Genomic DNA, 20,483 nt, shown 5'->3' on the forward strand with positions numbered 1-20,483 from the left:
TTTTTTTTCCTTTTAGTTTATTTCTTTTTTCTGTGTGGGCAAACTGCCCATCCAGATGGTAGAATTTCACCTGTAAGCAATCTGAAACGATAGGTTAATTCTGACATTTTATAGAGCTTTTTCATTTTCTTTTCACACAGTACAACTAAGTGCAGAATAACTGCTCAAGATAATGTCTCTTTTATTTTTTCTTTTAAAGCGCTTCCTGCTGTGATTGGTTCTTTTTCCCCCCAAATCTGAATTTGGGGCTCATTTAAAATCTGTGGCTTTAGGCACTTTGCTGTTATTGTCAAAACCACATCTGATGAAATCTTTGACCAACTTCTAATATGTGTAAATGAGGAAGTGATGGCAGAAGTGAAAAAGCAGGTTAGTCGCCGAGAAGCAGATCCTTGTAATTTTATAATGCTGAATGTTCCACTTTGATAAATTCACTGTTAGTTTTCTCCTCCCACTAAATGCCTGGCGTGGTATTAGCCACCAGAATCCTGGGACTTGCTTTTATTGTCAGTGTGGTTAGCCTCTGGTGGCTTATGTGACGGAGTAAACTGGAGAAAAACTTCAGGGTGATTCGTTGTCCTGTGATCAAGGAATCCCATTATTTCCAAAAGCAGGTTTAGAAGATGTTTTTGGAGTAGTGTGTGAAAGGGAAAGGGAATATTGGAGATTGTTTTTACACATAATAATTGCAATCATGCTGTGTTGACAAGTTAGTTTTGAATGTGCCACCTTCTTGTTTTTATTTCTAGAAAACCTTCCTTTTCGTGAATTATTTCTTGAGCTGATGATAAAGATGACTTTAGAGACGTCTGCACTGGCGTATTCCTTTAGGGGAACATTTTTGAAAGTGTTGTCCTTTATTGTACCTGTAAGGCTTTTTGGGACCTTTGTCATGGCATTGTTTGTTGCTTTTTCCATTTCCTGTTTTGCACATGTTAATTCTTGTGGGCATTTTCTTCTTAAAGTGATGGGATTTTCACTGGCCAGCAGCAAACTACATTTACTGGAGTTATTGAACTCTGAAATAGGAATCCTGTGGGTGATCAGTTTTACCTTCCCCAGAAGATACTGCTTCAGTCAATGAGAATTACAACCCCATGACTGAGAATTTTAAAGGAGGGGTTCCACTAAGACGCCCAGAGGTTGTGTTTCAGGTGTTGCAACAAAATCAACATTTGTTTGTGGGCAGCGAAGCCAGTGTTCCTGCCAGTATTCCCGTTCAGTCGCTTCTCATATTTCCCTTGCAAACTTTCCCATTGGTTGGGGTCTGTGGAGAGATTTCAGTGGCTGGCTGGTGGAAATGTTTGGGAGAACATTTGCGTATCAAAGCAACCTAAATATTTGCAAAAATGTTTGCTTGAGAAAAAAGAATCCACTTAGGATTAGGAAGTAACTGCTTACACATTTTTAAAGCATTTGTGATTTCCCTAAGTATATTACTCATGAGCCACTGCCTAGCTTGAATTTCAGGGGTCGCTCTGGAATCTACATCTTTAAAAACTCTATAAGATAATAAAGGTTTTGCTTTACGATTAAGATCTGTATCCATATATTAAAATGAAAAAACACTTGACAAGACAAAATATATTTTAAGAATTGTTTATCATTTAGTGAATCTGCAAAACAAAAGATGTAAAGAAAGGGCCTCATGAAATGGTTGGATGTTGAATAGCTCTAACATCATTCTTACCCTCTACTATAGGTTTCTTGTTGATAAAACCCAATTGTATTGCTATGATATGACATTCCTTCTGTTGGATTCCATAAACTTTCTTACCGTGGTAATGATTTGAATGTCAGATCTTACTGTTTTTTTTTTTCTTGCTAAAGAGTTTAGGCATTTTCTGTCCACATTATTAAAGTTTTAACTACATTTTACTGATGGTTTGGAAACAGTATGTGTAAAACTCAGTGTAGGCCAAATTTTCCAGTTTGTTAACAAGGTAGGAGTTGAGCATTGACAATTACTGTACTTAAAAGCCCCTCGGATCAGGTGTTATTTTACCATCTGGACATTTTAATTAGTAATAAAAGTGTGGACCTGGATACACAGAAATAGGATCTACAGTACACAATGGCCCAATGCACTCTGTTGGTGCTGAGGTGTATGTGGCTACATTTTATAAACCTGTACGTATGTTTGTGTGTGTGTGGGCAAGTGTAATTATGTGCCAGGTGTGTCCTTTTTCAACCTGGGCACTAACACACACCAAAACATTTGACTACTTTTCTTGGATAAAAAGTAAAAATGCATAATCTATGAACTTACATGTAAGTAAAACTGCATCTTTTTAATGGCCCTGCTTCCTCACGTATGGCACGATAAAATATAATGCTGACATTTAGGTAGGCCTGGGCAAAAGATGGGACTCTTCTCTTTCATAGCTGTGTACTCTAAGGCAAATAAATTAACCACCAACTATCCCTTTTTTCTCACATCCAGAATGAAAGTATAAATGATAATTGTTATATCTACCTAACAGGATTATGAGGAAGCTCATTTGAGCATGTATGTTGAAAAGCACTTAATAAAATATAAGGCATCATAACAGTTCTTAACAATTGATTGTTAATACAGGATGCAAACGACCAATTCATATCCCACATACCATCTTTTATAATTCAGTAAATCATCTCATATTTAAAAATAAGGGAGATGCAAATATAACATTACATTAGATTATTAACAAATGATAACTTTAAGACCACCAGAAAAAAATGTGTTCATAAGTTTCAACATAAAGCAAAATGACTCATTCTTATAAAGTATATACAGGCTCATTGAAACAATGTTATCCTTAATTAAGGCAGGAGCGGGTGCATTTGAGGGAAATAGTGACCCTCTGGAGAAATAGAGAGTGAAAATAGTTTAGGGAAACGAGTCTTAACATTTTCTCTTTTGGAAAAATGCGTGCATGTTTCTCTTAATCATTATGAATTTCATGTTTGCAAACCAGTGTGAATTCCTTAACGATAATCATTATTGTTTAGAATCTCCCTATTACTATACACACACACACACAAAATTTGCTCAAGAAAATCATCCTCAGGAAGTAAAGGAGTTGATAAAATTACCATTGGAGCAGATGAGTTTGGATACTTCTACTGAAAGCTGTTTCAGTTTTTATTATAGGTACGGATCTCCCCTGAGAATTCTTTGAGAGAAATAAAAACATTCGTTTTTAATTTAAAAGAAGGGTAACATGCTGTAGCATACTATTAACTATTTCAATGATTTTATCAATTTTATCTTCCCCTGCCTTAGTGTAATAAATGCATATCTTGATTCAGTACCAATCTTTACATTACATTGTCCCTAATGACAAATATTATTTTAGGCAACTTAGTTTTAATCATCAGAGTGTGTTAGGGAGCTTATAAAACTTGTCTCTGGGACATGGTATTAGCAGGATGTACAGAGTTCCTTTTTGGTGCCATGCTAGGAGGAGATAAATTCAACAGAGTCAGTCCAGCCCATTCATTCATTTGATAGATAATAAGTAAACCACAGAAGAAACAGGAATATGTCAGTTCTTTTAAGATTTTTTAGACTTAATATTGAAAACTGGTTTCACTTAATGTTCTATCAGTTTCATTTAAATGCCCCAATCCAATGATCACTTTCATTTACATATCCTAATCTAGTGAGCAGATAGGGCTTACATAGTATTTGTCTTGAAGACATTTTAAAAATGCAGCTACAGGTCCTCTTCTTTGAAACTCCATTTGGTAAAAATGGCCATGTCTGCTTTCACCTATAGATAGATTTAAGGGCCCACAGTAATGGGATGAGAAAAGAATTTGTGATGATTCTTGAAAAATGGTCTCATCAAAGGAATTCAGTTGAAAATGTGGGGGACTGCATTTAAACTTTGATATAACAAAATAAGTAATTCAAAGTAAAGTCTGTAGCCAAACTCCTTAATTGTGATGCATTTGCTGAGTTCCCCTCTTCTATCGTCGGGCCTGCTCTGATGCCATATGGCCTACCATGGAACATTTAACTTGTCAGATATAATGGATTGTCCTGGAAGCAGATTTTTGCTTTGAGCACTCGGCTCCTTTCTTGCATTTCACTCTCAGCTCCAGGCTGCAAGATGAAGGATTGTGGTGGAAATGCAAAGAAGAGACACACAGTTGATTCCCCTTAAGAGAGTGACCTATATGCCACAAAATTTTACCCACGTAAAGAGGCATTATCCCCGTCACTGGCCTTAGCAGGCTGCATGTCAAAATCATTTAAATTTCCCTGGACTTAACAGATTGTGCAAACATTTCAGAACTGAGAGCTTAGGCAGAAATGGTGTTAGCCACATTGGCCAAAGGAGGCATATTATTTATTGTGACCTGTGTGTAACATAGGCCACCTGGGTTTCAGAGTCTATAAATTAAGTTCTCTCAAGTTTATGAAGAATGCTAAAATATAGATAGATAGATAGATAGATAGATAGATAGATAGATAGATAGATAGATATGTTACTTGGTTTTTTTGTTTTTGTTTGGTGAATAGAGAGGTGAGGTTGAAATAATCATTTAGGAATTGCTTCTTAGCTTTTTGGCTAAGATCAAGCTTTTTGGCTAAGATCATTTAGGTAGAGGGACAGTGGCAGCTAATTATCCTATCAGGCTTTCTAGCTTAAAACTTAGGGGCAGGCCTTCCATTCATTCTAACCTATTTGAAATTAGAGATCGAATATGTTGTGGATTATTTAATTGTTATCTGTAAAAGTAAATAATATAGTCTTTGTTGTTCATTTTAATTTGGTGCTTTTATGAACTATTTTTTTTCAATTTGTGCTATTGTTTCAACAAGCTTGGAAAGTAGTAGGAACAATTTGAGACTTTTGCATTTACAGGAAAACTTCTTTAAAACAATAAACAGTGCCCTACCTGTATGTATGTGCACATACATAGCTGTGGGGTACTCTTCTGGTATAACTACTGTAACCCCAAAGCAAATACTGTGATATAGAGACACAGAATAGACAATTTGCAAGTAATCAATCAAACACAAACCAGTGGGAAAATAAGGAACTTACATATCTCAATTTATCCATTAAATGCTACATATTTGATTACTCTAGGGTTACAAAAGTTAATTCATAGATTTGTATAAGACACACAGAAATATACACACACTAAAAGAGACTTTGCTAAGGGTAATTCAGTATACTCACAAAAATATGTGTTATGTTAGAAATTTAATATTTAATTTACTTCCATAAATTCATAAATTCACTTACAAATAAGTCCTCATATAGGTCAGATGGGGCAATAAAAACTACTGTGACCTTGAAAACTGGCAGAAGCTCACTTCTGTACAAATCTTTTTAATGAACAACTTTCCATGGAGCAGCTAAGAAACCTCTGTTAAAGTCAGTATTTAATACTAAAGTGTACTTGTGTATATTTCTTACTGATCCTAAATTGAGCACATTAGTTTTATCAATGCCACTGATTGGCCAACTGTACCCCTCCTCCCCCGTACAGATTTAGTGAGACTTAGTACTAAATAAGTTTGGGGAGTGCCAGGCCATAGCCGGCTCTTGTTGGGGCATGTGCGCCCTCTGCTGGCTCCTCAGATAGGAACTGACTGGTGTGTGAGGTTCTTAACTTTACTTTTCAAGGTTGTTTTTTTTGTTGTTTTTTGTTTTGTTTCATTTTATTTTTATATAACTGATCAGATATTTACCATGATTATAAAGTTGTAGCTTAATACTGAGCATGGCAGTTAATTTGTTTTTATTTGGAAATAAAGGTGAGGTTTTGTTTTGAGTGTGTTTTTGCTCAATAGATAGTCCTGATAGTTCAAATAACATGCAACGTTTGTAATAGTCTTGAGTTTTTGAAGTGGTTGCTTGCATATCACGATTAAACATATTTTCATTGCTTTCATATTCTCCTTGGCTTGATTATATTTGAGAAGTATTCTTGTTGGACTAAGTTGGGAACAGAACTTAAAAGGGGATAGATAAGCCATTGAAATTTTGAAATATGACTATTTGTTTGTAATGGATGTGGTAGGTAATTCCTAGTAGAAAAATTCCTGTTTTGGTTGGTCGATAGTTTTCACTTGCTTCGCCAAGGAAAATGTGAGTACGTTTACATGATGATGCTTTATAAAGGCATTTTTGGTTTCCTTGCAAACCAGATTAAGCTATGCTCACTGGCAGACATTGAGAATGGCAGTTTGAGTAAAATCTTTTTTGTTTTGTTTTGCTTTTGCAGTTGTTGTTTGTAGAGTATGAGATGTTAAAGAAACAAATCACTGATGGTCTCTTTACTCCCAGGACACAGGAATAAACTATACAAGGGCAATTACAGAGGAAGAATGCCAGCCCCTCTGCCATCGCCTGGGTGGAGAGCATCCTTGGGTCCTGGTAGTGATGGCCAGGGCTCTGGGTAACGAGTATGTCTTTTAAAAATGGCAACAATTAGGCCGGGCGCGGTGGCTCACGCCTGTAATCCCAGCACTTCGGGAGGCCGACGCTGGTGGATCACGAGGTCAGGAGATCGAGACCATCCTGGCTAACACGTGAAACCCCGTTTCTACTAAAAATGCAAAAATTAGCCAGGCGCGGTGGCGGGCACCTGTAGTCCCAGCTACTAAGGAGGCTGAGGCAGGAGAATGGTGTGAACCCGGGAGGCGGAGCTTGCAGTGAGCCGAGATTGCACCACTGTACTCCAGCCTGGACCATAGAGGGAGACTCCGTCCCAAAAACAAAAAACAAAAATGGCAACAATTTTTGTTGACAAGGTTCCATCAAAGTCTTTATAATAATTTAATTTGTGTAGGTGATTTCTGTGTATCTCTGAAATTAAATGACTTGATTGAGTCAGTTTGGTATTTGTTGTACAGAGAAGGCAGTTTAGATTTTTATAGTTCTTTTGTCTTATACTGCAAATTTCTCTAATTTGTAAGCAAAAGCCATAAAAACTTCCAAACCAGCCATGGAGTGAACAGAGAACTTAGAGCTGTGGAAGGGCAGAAGTGTCATCTACAGGTTTTTTTTTAAATTTTTTCTTCCAGTTTTTCCTCTTTCTAATTTTAGGTTCCAGTTACCTTAAAATTTGTTTTGGATAAATTATATAAACTTTTACTTATTAGTGTTTACTTATTTTGAGTTAACATTGTCAAATAACTAAGAATTGCATTCTAACAAATATTAAGTCCTTATTACCTCCGTTGGAATGTCAACTTGCATGAAATCTCACTTACACGTCTCTCCTGTTACCACCTTGTCTTCAATGAGGTTGTATTGGATGCTGTTTCTTGGTGCTTCTCTGGGTTCCCATTATATCCTTACTGATGGATAGCATTGTGTTACTCCTGGTATTTTAGTCATCTAAACTCTTACCTCCTTGAGAATAATGCCCATTGTTGACTCTCTTGCATCCAGCACATGGTACACAGAAAGCACCCAACAAATATGAATTTCCCTATATTATGTTTTTTAGGCCTCATTCACCACTATTCAGATGACAGTTTTTGCAAGTTTCAGGATTAAAAATTGTACTCTGTAAACATATTATATGTAATGCATTTTATTTTCTTGCATACTTTTTATAGGATGAGATCATTCTTCTGGCTACTCCTTGTCTGCTTTCTCTTTTCTCTTTCTCCTCCCTCTCATCCTTCCCTCTGCCTCTCCTCTTCCTTCCTGTCCTCCCCACCTTCCTCTCTTGATTGAGTCATGCTCCTAGATTCGGTCATTGGGAGGCTTCTCTTAAACATCTCAGCGTGGGACCATTCGTCTACCAACCTTCCCCTTCCTTGAGCAATAATTAGTGCTGCAGGCTGGTTGGACTCTGGAGAGTGTGGCCCTGCGTATCTGGCAGTTTGGTTATTATTATGGGCCCATTCTCTTGAAGTTGATCTTGAAGAGCAGGCTTGGCTGGAAAACATCATTCTTCTATAAATATAATGGTTAGCAATCTTCCTACTCTTTGTCTTCCTTGGAATGCGTTTTGAATTCTGGGCTGTTCCTCCCACTCCCCTCCAGGTTCTCTCAGTAGTTCATGTTTAGGGGATATAGGTCAATTGTATTCAGTGCTAAGGCTAGAGAAATGGTCATTTAACATATTACAGATAGCCATACAAATGGCAGCTGGATTATCTTTGGTCTGGGGTTAAAAATGTCGTTTATATATGTGTGTATATATGTATGTATTATATTTGTCTATATACCATATATAACATTGTCATGCACCCCCATTCTTTTGATGTAGTTTTGAGTATCATATCCAATGTGTGTGGTTTAAGAGATGAACACTGTTACATTCGTGTTCATTGTAAACTTAGCTTGAAAATTAAGGCTATCACCTATGTACCATGGTCCTTAAATACGCAATTTTTCTGTATAGACAACTAAGTGCCTATGTAGACTACTCTATAACAAATAAAATACTAAACCTTTTCCTCTCTTTTCCATCCCACTGTGGCTTATTTAGAGTTTTATCATTTTTATCTTCTACATTTACTGTTGCTAAGACTCTAGTGGAACATTCAGTTAAATGAGCAGCAAATAATTTATGATTAAAAGTGATATGTGTGGTGAAATGTGGCTGCTGATTTCCTTCAGATTTGCCAGTAAATTCCAAAATATTTAGCCAGGCAACAAAGTCTTGCCCAGATGATGTTGTCTCTATTACATTTGGCCAGAAATGTCACCCATCTCCTCCAATGAAAGGGAAAGGACTGAATTCTCTCCCTCACTGTGGACTTGTCATGCCTCCACGGAACGTGGACAGTCAGAGAAGGGGCAGAAGGGCCCTTTTAAATGAATGAACCAGGTGAGGTTCACTAGAGTTGGATCCTGTATTCTAAAGGTAACTTCCACTCTTGAGATAGAAGAGAGATGCTTTCAGAGCAGTGGGCCAATGGATCTGATCAATGAGAAGCAACCTTAACAAAACTCCAGGATTCTCATATTTGGGATACTGTTGTTTATTAGGGGAATCAATTTGGCAATGTAAAATTGATTTCTTAAAAAAAAAAAACAGCCTTCATTATGGGAGATGAGCACATTTGAAGGCCTAGCATGCTGCCAGAGAAAGGTTTCTGTAACCCATGAAATGTAACTGTCTGAAATGACCTTGGGGATCAACAATTCCTTGTCTTTTAAAAAAACTCTGCTTAAATAGGTTGGTTCTAGTAGTAATCTGCTTTTTGTTATCCATCATGTTACCAGGTTTATTGGAGTTTTAGCTAATGTAACCTGTAGAGCTGTGCCTATCACTTACATTGGTTGCTTGTCTCCCTAGCTGGTCAGAATAACCAGTGGAATTTTATTTATAAGAAAAAAAAATCTGCTGGGCACGGTGACTCACGCCTGTAATCGTGGCAGTTTGGGAGGCTGAAGCAGGTAGATCACTTGAGGTCAGGAGTTCAAGACCAGCCTGACCAACATGGTGAAACCCCATCTGTACTAAAAATACAAAAATTAGCCAGGGTGATGGCATATGCCTATAATCCCAGCTACTTGGGAGGCTGAGGCAGGAGAATCGCTTGAACCCAGGAGGTGGAGGTTGCAGTGAGCTGAGATCACACCACTGCACTCCAGCCTGGGCAACAGAGCGAGACTCTGTCTCAAAAAGAAAAAAAAAAAGAAAGAGAATGCCAGACTCTACTGAATTCACATACCATGGAGAAGAGAACCCAGGAATCTGTTTTTAGGCAAAATCTTGCTGATAATTCTCCTGATCAGCAAGGTTTCTTAGCCATGAATTGAATTTGAGGCAATTGCTTTTCTCCACACTCACCAGCTCACCGTGAGTCTTCCTTCTGCCTAAAAATACAGTGAAAATATTTTATTTCTGCTTGCTTTTGACACCTTTAGCATGTATTGCAAGATGAGCTTTTTTTCATTTTTATATGAAAAACTATTATGTTCTTTTGAATAAAAAATAAGCTTTCAAATGCATATGCTGTTTTTTCCAAGACCACACAAGTGCTTAATTGCCTTGGTTATATCCAATTATCATAGACTCAAACTGCAGTAAAAATATAAGATAGGGTAGGCATCGCTGTGAAGATACTATTCACATAAAGCCAATGGTAAGTTACTCATTAGAAGTAAGTTGAGTGATTTCAGGATTGCCCTTAGTCCTTCAGGTCTCTAGGGGACCCTTGTACAAATTGCTGATTCAGAAAATCATTACTTTGGTGGTTCAAGTGGTACTTTAGTGGCCTTAAAGAGTTATTTGACACACCTCCCCAAACAGCTAAGTTATCCCCATGATTATGTTGATTAATTGCACACTCTGTGGAATTAGTGTTTTTTCAATGAAAGATTTTCCTGTGTTCGGAAAATCAAGCATAAAACTCATGTGCTTTAATTTGATAATGTGTGCACTTCTCCTAAGCAGGATGCCAAGTGAGGGGCTGATTTTGGCTGTTGTTGTCTGGGCCATGTGAAATCATCTAGGACAATGTTTTTATTCTGCACTGAAAAGGTAGTTTTTGATGGACTGGAGGATGTTCGCTCAAAATGCTTATCGATTCGGACATTTTCATCCATCAAGGAACTTGAGAACTCTTTGACTTTATGAATTGAGTTTAAATTTTTGGGGGAGAGGATTACGGTAGTGAGAAGGCAATGGTTGTTGCTATAGTAGGCAGTGATAATAATACATCTAGAAAACTCCAAACAGAGGTGTCGTATTGTGGGAAAGTCTTGATACTGGAACTGGAGGTCTGTGTGCTAACTTCGCCACTTCATATCTGTGCAGCCTTTTTAACTATATGAGCTGGTTACCCTTAATTTTAGTTACTTCATCTGTAAAAACATGGACTAAAATGTCCATTTAATGAGTTTTAGGGTGTGTTGTCTTAAATAATGTAAGTTAAATTTGCATGTGAGATAGTGCATTACAAATATAAGTGCTTTATGAAGAATTGAATATAGAATCTGAAATTCTTCACTTAGCAGAGCCCTAAAGTGAAGACTTTTGGTGGCACCTTAAGATACAACCTGGAATTTCAGTACTCATACTGTGTTAAAGGCAGCACAGTGCCTAGATGAGATGAGGTGAATCAGTGAATCAGTGATGAAATGCAGCCAAAACTCACAATTTCCAGTGGGATCTCACAGTTTCCAGAGCTATAGGCCATTACTGAGTATTCTGTTTTTAGGACTAAAAGAACATCAGTGAAAGAGAGGGTTAATGCCAGTCTTTTCCAGAAAAAAATGGTTTACTGCCCATTTTTCATTATCACTTGATACATACAAGCTATGTGCCTGGTTAGTTACCTTTTCCCCTATTTGTCTTTATAGGATTTCCTAGGTTGTTGGATGACTAGTTTATTTGCTGTAATGGAATTGTAATTCTTTTAGCACAAATTTATTTTACATTTAGATTTTTAAATGACTGTGGATGAAGGCAGAGTTGTCCCTGTATCGTAAGATTCTGTAGGAGAGAACCATTGCTCTTCTCTGAAATTTTTGAAATCGAAAGAATAATGTCACCTTCTGCTTTTTTGTAAACCCAGAGTCTCACCTCCAAACTGGGATCAGGAGTAAAGTTGACTAGCTAGTCAGAACAATGAAGCTACACCTGCATGGCCACAGATTACCGTAAGAAATATAAGCCAATGGAAAGCAGCAAATTAGTTAAAATGTTTTCATATCAATTTACATAAAATAAAAATTTAATTTTTGAACCTACATAATTTATCTGATAGAAAACTACAAATATATAGTAACATGATATATTCTTAGTGTTAAGTATTAAATAATAGTAGTTCTTAAAGGCCATCAGCTCTTGTATTAATGGACACAAAAATGATGAGGACAGGCATGTATGCTCAAGTCAGTTTAGGAAACATTGTATAAAACTAAACTGAAAGCCAAGTACAGTGTCTCATGCCTGTGATCCCAGCTCCTCTGGAGACCAGTGCAGAAGAATCCTTGAGCCCAGGAGTTTGAGAGAACTTTGAGCAACATAGTGAGACCCCATCTCCTTAAAAAAAAAAGAAAACCCTGAATTAAATGTCTCAACTTCAGTACTTCTCAGAGCCTTTAACATGCTAGATACAATGTAAATCTGTTGGGGGGGGGGGGGGGGAATAGCTTGTAACAGTTCGTAGATTCTTTTAATTAGTCTCCCTTTTGGCTTTTGGAGCCTATTGTGGGACCACTATTCTGTAGATGATGCTGAGTGATGCTGGGTTGTCCTGTATTATAATTATATTTTTACTTTTACTCTTCTGTACATCTTAATACAAAGACATAGTCTTCACATAGAGAAGGTGTAGAAATGCAGTTTTCTGCCATGTTTTTGTTAATTAGTTGCTTTGCGTTAATGTGTGGAGATGGTGGCAGTTTATTGTAAGACGTCACAGAATCCATGTGTATCATTTGTGCAGCTATAAAGTACCTAGAGACCTTTTAGGAATAAAACACCATGTAAATGTAAATTATCATCGCCTATAAGACACTTTCATTAATTTCATATCAAATTCATGAGTGTTTTGAGCTGTGGGATTTGAGAGTCTTCAGTGTCGGGCCTCTAGTTTATTTATACTTTTTTTTTTTTTTTTCCCTCAGAGTTTAAACACCAGCAGCATAGCATAGTGCTAAGAGCACAGTCTGGGCAAACAAACTGCCAGGGTTTGAATCCTCGCTCTGTCACTTGTACCTGTGTGGCTGTGGGCGATTTTCTAGATCTCAGTTTCCTCATCTGCAAAATGGTGTTTGTATTACCTGCCTTATGGGGTTGTTGCGCAGATTGAATGAATCATTTTATGTAGAGCTTTGAGCAGTGGTTAATACATGGTAAGGACACAGCTATTCTTATTTGGATAGAGAAGGAAAAGGCAGGCGTGGAAATGATGAAGGTCTGTGAATAATAACCTCATGTGTATGTTCAGAACTACTAAAAATTTCAGTCATTGTTTAATGAACTAGTCCTTTCTACATATATATAAAGAAATTCATAGGGTAATCAGAGATGGGAGAGTCTGAGGATGGGGACAGAAATTTATTCTGAGTCAAACATGTTTATGATGAGTTCCCTAGTCCGATGCCAGGGAACAAAAGGCTCATTCTTCAGTTCCCAGAATGAGGATTAACAGTGAAACAGCCTTGCCTGGTATTGTCGTGCAGCATCAGATAATTTTTCATCAAGGCTTTTCATGGGATGATATATTCTCCCATATAGATGCATCTATTTCAGTAGTGGGTGAAACACCTGTCATTTACGTATAATTTTAAAAGTGGCATTTTACAAATGAAAGGATACACAACCAAACATGACCCTGTTATTCTCCTACTGGTCAACCACAAGAGGGATCGTCTCTGTTAGAGCTTATCTCTAGAAATCATTGTATTGATAAGTTGCTAGTCTGTCTCTAGCTCTTTCTAGGTGGCTTAGGAAGTGTCATGTGTATCCAGGGGGCGGTAATCTACCAAAGGTGATCCTTCTTAGAAGTATCCCTATGAGTGGAATGGATTTATGAGATCATTTTTTTCCCTTCATGTAATATTTTCATTGTCACCCCATCCCCTTACAATAGGATACCATGGATATATTGGAAAAAAAATTGGAAGTCAAATGGCTGATAATACAAGAATATAAAAATATTCAATTTGAAAATCTGTAGACATTTGTTAACCATATCACCCTCAAATAAAAAGCAAATTTTCCTGCTCCTTCTTGGGACAGCAAGATAAAAAGATTGTTGCATAGATCAGCAAAACACTGACTTAAAAAAAAAAAAAAAAAGATTGGAAGTTGCTTGCCTTTCCTGCTCATATTAGTTTTTCCCGGGCAGGGGAAGCAAGTGAATCCTTTATTGATTGTCATTTGGTGCCATTTTTAATAATCAAATTTAAATATAGGCTTTAGCAGCCGACGGGTTCGATTTGGACAGAACACATGTTGACTTCCTGAACTGTTTGCTCACTGGAGAAGCCGACTTGTTCTGTAGACGGGGCTGCATGTTGATCTCCTTTGTCTCCAGAAGGATTGATTGACGGATGTTGTGTCTGCTCATTTACAGCGTTTTCCTTGTTAAATTTTAAAAATTGTGACATAGTATTACATGTTCCCTCGTATACATCATTTTTACAGAAGAAAGTTGTTTAGCCAATATGTCGACTTAGTTTATGAAATCCTCTGTATAGCTTTCATTCAGCCCTTCGTGTACTCCATTAGGTCATATTCATTTCATGCACGGCAAATCGTCACCAGCAGCAAAATTTAACATTTGGTCCTTTTAGGTATAAAAATGAATCAAATGCCTGACAAGATTTGTTTCTGGTATATATTTCAGAATCTTCCCCCTCCCCCCCCCACCACCCCCGCCAACCCCATCTTTATGGGCATACAACAAATGTTACTAACGGGTACTTTTAGTTTTAAAAATATGGATAACAGTACTCCACGCAGTAAAAGACTTGAGCGATTAATGCTACCCTTATGCCTCTTTTGAGTAGTTTTAGCCATGGGGCTTGGCACTGCCACCATTGTCTTTGTGCCAAAAAATATCCGCAGCGGCTGTCGCATTCTAGTACCGGAGGGTTGTCTCGAAAATTCCGCAGTGAACGCGCCGGGTTTGTTCATCACTGCTATCTCTTTTAAATATTGGAAAAACAGAATCTTCAGCTCTTTCAAAGCCCCGTTGTGGTTGTGGGGATGGGGGGAGGCAGGTGGTGAAGAATGGAGAAAGGAGGAAAGAGGCTGTCCGCGCCAGCCAGTTGGTATAAGTGACAAAAATCCATGCCTGACATAGAGTAAACACAGATATTTAGGAGCTTTTGTGTTCATGAGCACAGATAGTTACTTAAGGATCCTACTCAAACGTGTTATCAGCGCTCTTGAAAATTTTGTTATCTGAAACAAATGTTCCAAGTGAATTTTAAGCAGAAAATCAACATCAAGACCACAGCTAATTTTTAATGGATAATTTACACAAAAGATAGTTTCTTTTCTAGAAACCGAGGTGCCCTTTTAAAATGGCTGCTTTTTATCTTAAAAAAAAATGATAGGAATCGCGATTTTATGTTTGAGAAGGTGCTTGGGCTTTATCCACAGTGCCTGATTATTTTGCTCCAAAACAGGGGTTTTGGCTCTGAGGGCAGATTTATAGTTGAATTTGGGAACAAAAACATGTAATAAAGTTAAAGGCTTACACTATCAGAATGAAATGTGTTCGCTCATGATCTCTGGACCGATCTATTTGATGGTAAAAGTGGATGCTACAGATGAAATCTTTACAAGGAGTATAATCCTTAAAAAAAAAAAAAAAAAAAAAAAAAAGTCCACCTCCCAGCCTCCTGCTGGCTGTGCTGCCTCTTTGGTACCTCGCAGACTTCGACAGAGCCCTGGACGGGTGCCCATTGATGTCATGGAAACACTCAAATTACTGAGAATGATTCATGTCTATGCTGGTCTCTTATCCTCCCCCACACAAACAGGAGTAGATTTTTAACCCTGACAACTTGTAATTTGCAGTGGGTTTATTTTTGTATCTGGATAAATATTTTTTAACAAGCAAAATTAAGATTAAGCAGTCTGTATCTGATATGATAGTAAAGAATGCTGGGTTCCATGTAGCCAAGAGTACTTTGGGGACTCTGTAGCGTGAATTCATATTCTTCTCCTCCTCTTTCCCTCCTCCCTCTTTCTTTTCCTACCCCTTGCTCTTTGCATTCCACTCTTCCTCTCTTTTTCTCCTACTTATTCTCTCTCTCCTTTTAAAATCCTGCCCTTTTATCTTTAAAATAATGGAAGGAGTAGCCCAACTTATATCTATAAGTGAGGCAAATCCTGGCAGAAAAATTCTTCCCTCCAGTTCTGTGTGTTGGAGTCGAGTTGGGAAATAATGCTGAGTAGTGAAATTCTACAGGGGATAGCTTCAGGAATTCCTTCTAGAGAAAAAAAAAAATAGATGTTTTTTTCTTCCTTAAACTGTATTTTACAATTTAGATTTTTAGAAATGACCAAAACAGGACACTAGATGTTCAGTTTCTTAGGAAGTCAGAGCAGATTCTACTTTATCTATCTTTCTTTCTGCCTGCCTTCTTACCTGCCCAGCTTCCTGCCTGCGTATCTACCTGTTAAACAAGCGAATATTACGTCAAAGTAAGTGATGTAATGGTGGTATTGAAGCATTCTTAGATGCAAAAGCTTAAGGAAGGACACACGTCCTTTGATAGCTCATGAAGGTCGAGCCTTCTCTGTTAGTAACATTTAGAGAGAGAAGTTAAAGGGTGTAAGTAGCTTAAATTTGACGTACACAGATGAGTAAATATGTCTTTGTGACCATTCCCACTGCTGATACAAGTATAAATGTATCTTTTCTTCAATGTAAAATCCTCATACAATGGAAGTTATTCTGTTTCATCTTCTACGACTGACAATCGTGCGATGGTGTCTTGTTTCACTGAAATTGAAACTGATATGGGCATTGATTTTATACTTTGCGCTGAACGCTAGACCAGAAATGGGGCGGAGGTGTTTCCCCAACTTTAAGATTCATTAAAATCAGTAGAAAAGTTAATACTGGGAAACAGGGGGTTAATTTTAAGACTTAGGTTTGGCTTTCTTTGAAAACTGCTATCCATTTTCTATATATAATGACTTGGATACAGGGTACCCTTTTGACCAGATAGAAAATTTATGGATATAAATGTATCAAAGATACATTCTTTGTGTGGTGTCAGGAAGGCATACTCTAATAACATTGCTATTGCCATTGACCTAAAAGATAAAAAGGCTACTGTTACTTTTAGCATTCCTGTTGAGTTGAGAGGGGAAAACTTGGGGGTTGTAAACTTCAGAAGGAAATCTCTTCAGCCTCTCAAAAAACAAGTTTAGAGTTTTCCCATTGGATAAAAGAGTAGTGTAGTCCTATGTATCACATACGGTTACTGTAAAGCTCCAGTCTTGATGAAAGAAGTATCCTTTAAACTTGAATGGGGTGGGGTCTTAGGCACCTGCACCTATCTGCCTCTTTTAGCTCCTTTTAATGTTCTGGTATGGACAGATTTCTACAATTATTCTCCACATGTCGCTGTCTGGACTCTGCTGCTTAGATCTCTTGTAATGTGATTTCATTATCTTCCCTAATGATTATTGGGGTTAAACTTTAAAAAGAAACAAATGAACACCCTTGATTTTATTCTTAGATGTGGCCAAATGGCATCGAAGGGTCCATAGGTCTCTGTAGAGTAGTCTACAGATAAAAATCGGGCTGTTAGAATTGGAACCAGACATTCACATTCCACGATCCCTTGTGCTGCTGGGTCTATTGGTGGAATCTGAACTTGGGTTCAGAGTAGGCAATTTTTCAAAAGCCCTGTTTCCCAAATGTAAATTCCATCATCATCTTGATCATGATGGGACTCACTCCTGGGAAAGGGAGTTTTTGAAAACGAGAGAGAGAGAGACTCAGAATTTTGAATAGTTTCTTTGCTAAATTCACCATCTGGAGAGCCTTTGATTGATTAGTTTTGGCCTCACCATTAAGTGTCAATATAATCAATGGGAATTACTAGGCTAGGGTCATTACATAGATAATTTGCCTGCTGTGTAAATAAAAATGAAATTGTTTAAATTTTGTGCAAGAGAAAGTGAAAATAAGGAGTTACGATTTGTTTGTTAGAGAAAGTGGAGGCCATTGGAATGACAGTTTTTGGAAGTGTGGAGCAGTTTGGCTAAGAATAGGAATGAAGGATATTTTTTTCCAGTTTATCATAGCCAGAGTGAGGAAGTGTTATTCCCTCTCTTGCTTGCATACATTGCCAGTAGTGCCTACTTTACGTATGTAAACATCGGGGAAGAGCAGTAGATGTCTGTTACCTGGAGGAGATTTTTTTTTTAAGGAAAAACACAATTTACACTTTTTTGTCGTTTCTCTTGGCAGGTAAAACAGAAAGGGGCTCATACTCATCTTATGGGAGAGAATCAAACTTACAGGGTTGCCACCAGGTAAGTGAGAATCTCCGTTGCGGAAGGGTTGAGAGGATTAACCTGGTAAATCAGTTTGTTTGCTAAATTAGATGATGCATTTTAAACTGTGACACCAAAGATGCACTGGCAAGTCAGATGATGGCTCTCTCTTTAAGTAATGAAATAACACAGAGCTTAGAACTAATAAACACCTCATCTTTAGATCGCTGCTGTATCAGAACTACGTTCATGGGCTTGTTTTTATTTTTTAATCCATCAGCCGGTAGCAGTGGCACTGTTTGCAAACCAGCAATGTCGGTGAAAGTGGTTCTATCAAAAGAGTTTGTTTGCAATTAAGAACTTAAGAATTTCTTACGCAGGAAATACTTCACGGAGTCATGTGTCAGACCCTGGGTTTCGGGTGGCTATTGCCCTAAATTATAGTTTTCATAGGGGCTGTATGATGTTGTGTGAAAACAGGGTTGTATTGAGGGATAAAAATGTCTGTGAAAATATGATTTGTTGTCCCTTTTTGTTTCTGAATTGTTTTTGGCTGGAAGTCAAGGCCAGCAGGCTAACAGCAAAGCCGTCTCAAGGGAAGCATGCGTGAGCTAGAAAAATAAGAGTACTTTAATTAAATAATAAAATGCCAGTGTAATACAAAGGTATAGCATGTGTGTGTTTGTGTCTCTGGGCACTCTGCATTTGTATACTTTAAACTCTCCAGAGAGAGGCTGTTTCTAAAAATACTATCTGGCTAAAAGTGTAAGCTTTGTTTCAAGACAATTGAGTTTTTATAGATGCTTTCTTTTTCAGTTCAATATCAGTATTAATCATGTATTTAAAATCTTTTTAAAAAATTTATACTTCCTTTTTATTAGTGCATTAGTTTCTTTGGAAAACTCTTGATGGAATTTAATAATTCTCTTCAATATTCAGAGCGCTCTACTGTTTTTATTATTTACCCAAACAAAATGTACTTTTTTTTTTTTTTATGCTGGAAAGGGGATGCTTACTCTCTTGAACTCTCTCACCCTCTCATGTTCTTGATGGGGGAAGAATCTATTTTGATTTTTTTTTTAAACAGCCCATTTAATATACCCCTGAAAAATGTAAGCAAAGTTTTGTTTTCGTAATTAAATCGAGCCTATGAGGAAAGTTTCCTTTACGTATCAGACATAGGAAGGTACGACTTCTGGTGGGTTGGTGTGTTTGTTTTTTCCCTGTATATATTTGCATTTTTAAAGTTTACTCCCTTGGCCCAGCCACCAATTCAGTCATATTCAGCATCTGAAAGATTTGTTGCATTGAGGTGAATAGTGCTTGGTTAAGAGCTCCTGCCGGAGTGCGGTTCATGGCAGTTTGTTTGGAAAGAATTCTGCAGGAAAGAAATTTACAGCCATTCCAGCGCAACGGAAACATCTTTGGAATGTGAGTGCAAATGTTCGGGCTAGATAGCCTGGGCGACAAGCCTCTGAGTGCTGTGTCTCTGGTGTAAAGCTCTCAGTTCCTGCAGAAGAGCGTGTTCCTGTGGGTCTGGTTTCTGAGGGTCAAGGCGGAGGTCATTAGAGTTTTGGGGAGAAGAAAGTTGACAACATCCTTCCTTTCTGCAGATGGTCATGGCAGAGGTCTCTGTTTTCGCTGGGCCCCTTTTTCTGGTCATTGAGAGAATAGGCTTCCTCGCCCCTGTATCCTTTCTTACTAATAGGAATTGGCGTGATTCCTCACAGACACAAAGATTTCCTCTGCTGAGTAAGCGTGAGGCCCCTTAACTTGTGAAAGCATCATCCAGACCGTGTGAGTCTGTCTGTGTATGTGCAGAACACAGACCCTCCTTTCTCCATTTGTGGGGAATACTTCCCTCGGGTGAAACTGAAGTTAATTTTTTTTTTTTTTTTTTTCCAAACAAGGTGAGAAGTGGAAAGGGGCAGAGGGTGGAAGAGAGGTGGATGGATTGGCATGTGATGGCTGAATTTTTGGGCCTTGGGAGGTTCGTTTTGAGGCATTAATGTCCAGGAAAATTCTTTTGTATATAGCACTATGACTGCATATGCTTTTCTTAAAAGCCTTCATCATGTAGCCGTGGAGTGTGGAGATTCCTTCATTCTTAATGTGTGCTTCGTGGTTGTGAGTCTTGCAAGAGTCTACTATCTCTGTGCTTCGCATGGTCGCAGCAATCTCCATAAACAGTGTGATTACTTAGAGATCAATAAAAGTGAAATTTTGGAAATTTGCTGACAGAGGGAAATAGGGACTGAAGATGAAAAATGTACAGAGTATGAATTTCTGCTTTCTGTGAAATTTGAGGATAGAACAGACCATAGTGTGTCTTCCAGTGAATTAGTTTCTCTTGTGCTGTATTGTTGTTTGAATCCCTGTCTACAACACCAGCTATGCAAACCAAAGAGAAAGGCAAAATCTCAGTATCTTGGGCTTCAAGTCTAAATAGCAGATCACAGCTGAAATGATTCCCCACTGTGTGACAAGGTGAGTGACTCGTGGAGGGGAGGCTTTTGTTTTCTTCTGTTTACTACATGATTGAGATACGGAATAGAAAACCTTTAGGTGGTGTGCCCTAAGGAGCTCCA

General features: G+C 37.9%; 1 protein-coding gene across 25 annotated transcripts in view; it reads left to right on the forward strand.

Moving 5' to 3' along the window:
- TCF4 (transcription factor 4) overlaps positions 1-20,483 on the forward strand; it is a 368,073-nt gene that overhangs the window by 169,068 nt on the left and 178,522 nt on the right. For 20 of the 25 annotated variants that reach the window (XM_050767839.1, XM_050767838.1, XM_050767860.1 and 17 more), the window contains one exon: positions 17,870-17,934. In XM_050767839.1, coding sequence (XP_050623796.1) covers positions 17,870-17,934 — 65 coding nt within the window. Of the gene's footprint in view, positions 1-17,297; positions 17,767-17,869; positions 17,935-18,901; positions 19,327-19,351; positions 20,383-20,483 lie in introns of those variants that run through there. The other 5 variants (XM_050767851.1, XM_050767850.1, XM_050767849.1 and 2 more) reach the window with 5 other exon arrangements.

The sequence above is a fragment of the Macaca thibetana genome, chromosome 18 (assembly GCF_024542745.1).
Source record: "Macaca thibetana thibetana isolate TM-01 chromosome 18, ASM2454274v1, whole genome shotgun sequence".
In the NCBI taxonomy this organism is placed as follows: Eukaryota; Metazoa; Chordata; class Mammalia; order Primates; family Cercopithecidae; genus Macaca; species Macaca thibetana.